The 5,229-nt window shown below is 45.0% G+C and overlaps 1 protein-coding gene across 2 annotated transcripts; it reads right to left on the minus strand.

Moving 5' to 3' along the window:
- Positions 1-1,014: 1,014 nt before the first annotated feature.
- LOC117188960 lies at positions 1,015-4,367 on the minus strand. 2 transcript variants are annotated; one of them, XM_033393642.1, is made up of 2 exons: positions 2,046-4,367; positions 1,015-1,903 (listed from the first exon to the last, which is right to left on the minus strand). In XM_033393642.1, the coding sequence occupies exon 2, from the start codon at positions 1,897-1,899 to the stop codon at positions 1,210-1,212; it is 690 nt and encodes a 229-aa protein (XP_033249533.1). In that variant the 5' UTR covers positions 1,900-1,903; positions 2,046-4,367; the 3' UTR covers positions 1,015-1,209. The 2 variants fall into 2 exon arrangements, with proteins under 2 accessions (XP_033249533.1, XP_033249534.1); XM_033393643.1 differs by having other exon boundaries at positions 3,486-3,575.
- Positions 4,368-5,229: the final 862 nt, after the last annotated feature.

Consider the following 5,229-nt stretch of genomic DNA (forward strand, 5'->3'; position numbering starts at 1 on the left):
TTTTGGGTTTCTAGTCCGTCCAGTTTCTCCAATCCGAATTCCTCGCAATAGCTTTGTAACTCCAGTTTCGTTGCTTGGTTTATCCATTGTTTTGCCATCTTGACCTTTGAGATTATGCTTCTTATGCTACCACAACCTGCTCGGGCGCCACTGTGACGGCGCTTCGGCCGGGGTATGCTCGTCGCGCCGGGTTCCACAGAAATTTGTTTGATCTCTGGGTGTGGTAGCTGAAAGAGAGTCTCGTGGTTCAAGAATAAGGCGGGGCTTGAGCGGTAACAAAAGAGATAGAGTTATTTTAATTGTTCTTAAAAGGTACAAAGTTTGGCGCGGGTTTTTCTTCTGGCTCTTCCTTCGGGGTCGGCTGTCAGGGTCGTCTATCGGGTTGGCCGCACGTGGCGGATGGTTGGGTCCTGGTAGCCGTCCGGTCGGTGTCGGTCGAGGTCGCGGAGGTCTAATGTGGTTAATGCGCTCCGAGGAGAATAAATGTTGCGGACGTCTAATGCGCTCCGATGAGAAGAAATGTTGCGGAGGGTTTATGCGCTCCGAGGAGAATAAATGTTGCGGAGGTCAAATGCGCTCCGAGGAGAAGAAATGTTGCGGAGGGTTAATGCGCTCCGAGGAAAATAAATTTTGCGGAGGTCAAATGCGCTCCGAGGAGAAGAAAGGTTGCGGAGGGTTAATGCGCTCCGAAGAGAGGAAAGGCGGCGGAGGTTTAATGCGCTCCGAGGAGGATGGGAGGATTGCTGGGGCTGCTGGTGGCTGCTACTGATGCTTACCTCTCCACTGGCCGGAGCCGATGCTGATCGCTCTGGCGGCGCCCCTTTTATTTCCGAAAAGCAGCTGATCTGTACGGCATGTCCCTAGCGCGTTGTGCTGATGTGTCCCTAACGCGTTTGTACGGATCGACTGATAGTGTGCCCGTTGGTGCTTGGGTTATGGTCACACTTGGGGCGGTCAGCTGTGGGTGTGACCGTGGGTGGCTGTGCTCTGGGCTCATTGGTGGTGATCATCTGTGGTTGGTTTTATGTATCTTTCGTGTTTTCTTTATTGTTTGTTTATTTATACTTATTTCTTTTATCATGTATTGTCGCTTATGTTCTACTTATCCTACTAATACTTATCGTTTAGTCTTCATGGCTTGTCTTAGTGTTTCTAATGTCTTGTTGTGGTGCTTGTGGCGCCGGTGCATGGTCTTCCTGGCGCTGGGCGTCACACTCCCCCCTCCTTTCCCAGTGTGGCGTTTTCGGTTGTCTTTCCTTGTGTCGCCCGGAACCAGGTGCCGATGCGGACATCTCCAGCTCGGCCGATCTTGACCCAGCACGCCTCCTGTTCCTCGTTCCATAGTTTGAACCGTCTTTGCGTGTGTTTCGGGCGGTCTTCGAGTTTCGCTTTGATGATTTTGATTAATGCGTCCGATAGCTCGAAGCTATGCGGAGCGTTCCGTTCCCTCGGGATGGTACCCCTCTGTCTGGGCTTACATGGTTCCGGTTCCGGCGTTGGCCACTCGGGGTGTAGGTCCAGCACGCCCCTGTCGGATTCTTCGTCTTCCACTTTTTTGGCCAAGGAAAGCTTCGTGACTTGTTCGCTGACTCTTCGTGCCGTTTGATCCTGTTGGTTGGCCTGGTTTGCCCAGCTGATCCTGTTCTTTGTTGGGATTACTTCCTTGTATGTTGCTACTGGTTCTCCTTGTGTCTCGCGCTGTCCTGCCGTGGTTTCCATCGTCTTGGTTTTGGCTGTTTTCCTGGGTGCTGACACTTTTGTTACTGATGTTCTCATCCGTGAGCTGAGTGGGGGGGCGGCCGATAGTAGTTTTGCCGCACGGTTTTTGTGGCTGGCCTGTGCCATCCTCTCCTTAAATTTCCGGGCCGAAATGTCGAATTTATTTTCATTATTTTCCATCTTTCTGAAAAGGTAGAGAGATGGCATCGTTATTGTGTTTTCTTCCTCTATTTTTGCTGGTTTTAGTTGTGAGACGTGTGCCCGTAGTTTTTGTTCGTTGTCGTATCTTGTACTGTTGTAATCACTGGTGAGGTTAGTTCGAGTACCTTACACGGACCGGTGTATTTCGGTTCTAGTTTCGCTGTTGTTTTGTCGATTTTTTTCGATAGTGGGTGCGTTCGTACCCATACCAGGTCCCCTATTTTTGGTTTCCATGCTCGCTTTCGCAAATTGTAATGTCTTGCTTGTTTTGCTGCTGCTTCTTCCATGTTTTGCCTTGCTATTGTTTCTGTTGAGGAACGCATAACAAGTCCATCGCTAAGCGAAGAACCATCGCCAAAAGAGAACAAAAAGAGAATGGAAGAGACGAAAATTTGTATACACACATATTCTTACCGCCGCTGCGACGGCATTTTTCAGTACCAAATAGACATCGAACTGGATAAGAACAAAATAAATACAGTCCACTAAAATCAAATCCGTCGAGCATATTATTCGTGAACATTCTTTGGTCCTTCGAGCCGGATTCTTGAACAGTTTTGTGTGCTTTGGTGTTAATTCAAAATTGTTGACAATGGAACAATTAAAGGCATTGGTAAAAGCCCGTGGCAGACTCTAGGCCATTATCACACGCTCATTGTCTTGGGCTGAACGGGAGGAACCCAATACAACGGCAAAGGTCACCTCACGGATGGAACTGCTCCAATCGGCTTGGAAAGAGTTCTCGCAAGATTCCATAGCCCTTCTCGAACACGTGGATGGGTATGGGGATCCAGAGGAAGACAATGCACTCTACGAGGAAAAGTATCTATTTGCACATGCAATGATTTTGGAGAAAAAGGGGTTAGTACAACCAACTACAACTGCAACGATCAACGGGGATGGCAGCAGAAAGCTTCATCTAAACAACAACGCAGTACTCAGCCTGCTACAACAACAACAACAGCTATTTGAACAGTTAGCTGCAAACCAGAACACGACGAACATGTCTATGCGTGCTGCTGGAGAGATCGAGAGCGTCGAGTTTAGAGGCGCGGTGAATTCGAATTCTGCAGTTGGTGCGGTCACACCAATACAGAGCGAATTGCCCAAAATTCAGATCAAACGGTTCGCTGGCAGCTACACAGAGTGGCCAGCATTTCAGGATATCTATGAAAGTACAATTCATAGCAAGCAGCATTTGACGAACACACAGAAGTTTCATCATTTGAAAACACTACTTATCGATGAGGCTGCCAACTTGCTACGACATTTGGCGATCACGGACACTGCTTACAACACTGCATGGGAACGTCTCAAGGAAAGGTACAATCGGCCGAGGCATATCGTAAACTCGTTTTTGGAACAATTTATGAGGTTGCCCACAACTACTAAAATTGATGCGGCGATTTTGCGTAAAGTGTCCGACGGTGCAAACGAAATTGTACGTGGTCTGGACGCCGTGAATCAAACGGGACGCGACTGTTGGATTATATATCTAGCACTGGAAAAACTTGATGCCGACACGAGGCGCAGGTGGATTGAACGCAGTTTGGATAAAGACTCACCCAGTCTCGACGACTTCTTCAAGTTCTTGGATGCTCGTTGCGAGGAATTGGAACTAAGCAAAGGGGAGCCTGCGTCTAAAGGGAAAACAGTAACTCACGGGGACAAATCAAAAAGAATCACACACTCGATGGTGGCAGTTGAAGGCAGCAACTGCACCAAATGCCATTCAACAGAACACATTCTGTATGGCTGTCCACAATTTTTGGAAATGACAGGTTTGCAAAGGCGCTCTTTTGTAAAAGATAAAAATCTATGCTATAATTGTTTGAAGCCTGGTCATTTGAGCAACAATTGTAAATCAAAATACACATGTAAGAAATGCAAAGGTCATCACCATTCACTACTCCATTTACCAGATACTACATCGGGTATTATCGGGACCTTTGCGCAAACAAAAGGGGAGAATCAGAGCAATTCAAACGCGCATTATAACACTTCGGTGACTTCAAGTCACATTGCCCAAGCAGAGGGCACACCATCGATTGTATGTGCGCAAGGCTCTGCACAATCTACTCAAGCAAAAGGATTGAACAGAAGCACATTACCCACGGCATTGGTTTATGTTAAAAACGCAAATGGGGACTACATAACATGTCGCCTCTTATTGGATACTGGCTCAGAACTCTCGTATATATCGGAACGTTGCATTCACGCTCTTGGGTTGGCACGTTCACAATCACGCATCCTTGTTTCGGGAATATCTTCAGTAAAAGCCGACACCACAAGGGGATTCGGCACACTTCACATCAAGTCTCGAACTTCTGAGGATTATTTGACTGTAAACGCCCATGTACTGTGGAAAGAAGTGTAATACTATGTAAAAATATATGTGTATTTGTTTATTTTGATCTTTCGGGAGTTATCCCTCCGATCTGATTTGTTGGTTCTTGTTGACTAAATTTAACAATTGTGTTTGGGCTTTCATAAGCCAAAAGCCGCGGAGCTGCGCTGCCAGTGACGCCGGCAGCGGAGCGGCAGAACTATGTGTTCTTATCTCTTATATGTTAGTATGTATATGTGTGAATATGCTCAGCGCTGTTGGCAGCGAGAGCGCGAGGGAAGATATATGTGTGGATGCATGTATATTAGTGCCGTCAAGTCATAGGAACATGCTGACGCTGCACTTGGGTCGCTCGAGGCATTCTTGAGTGAATCGTAATACGATCACCCAGAATGTCTGGGACTTTATTGTTACGTAAACACTGCAACAAAGTGTTACAGTGTGTATTCTTTAAGTACCGTCGGTACAGTGGGTATTCGAAATAATGAATACTTTATGTGAATGTGTATATTATATTTAATTTAATATGAGCTGTAGTATGCTCCCTCCTTTTGAAAAATAACGTAATCTAATGAAGTTATTTTATTTTAAGCTTTTTGTATATATGTAGTTATGTATTCTTAAAAAGAAAATTTATATGTTTTTTTTCTAAGTTAATTATTAGAGTATTGAACTTGAATTAATATTGATAAAATTTAGAAGGTATTTGAATATAAATGCAGAATAATATATTCTTATGGTTTATATTTATGTATGGCCACACTAAAAATGATTAAGAATTGCAAATCTTTAACCTATCCTTATGGACTTTCTGAGTTTTGTTTTTATTATCGGAGATTATGACGTTATCTCTTTCTCCGATACTTTCTACTCTATATGGTCCTATGTATTTAAAATCTAGCTTATGACCTGTTTCATTTTTCAATAAAACTTTATCTCCTACAGCTAAATTTAAATCTTTT

This window comes from Drosophila miranda, chromosome 4 (assembly GCF_003369915.1).
Source record: "Drosophila miranda strain MSH22 chromosome 4, D.miranda_PacBio2.1, whole genome shotgun sequence".
NCBI lineage: Eukaryota > Metazoa > Arthropoda > Insecta > Diptera > Drosophilidae > Drosophila > Drosophila miranda.

Coding starts and splice junctions, on each gene's coding strand:
- LOC117188960 (XM_033393642.1), bottom strand. CDS start 1,899: ATGGAAAATAATGAAAATAAATTCGACATTTCGGCCCGGAAATTTAAG.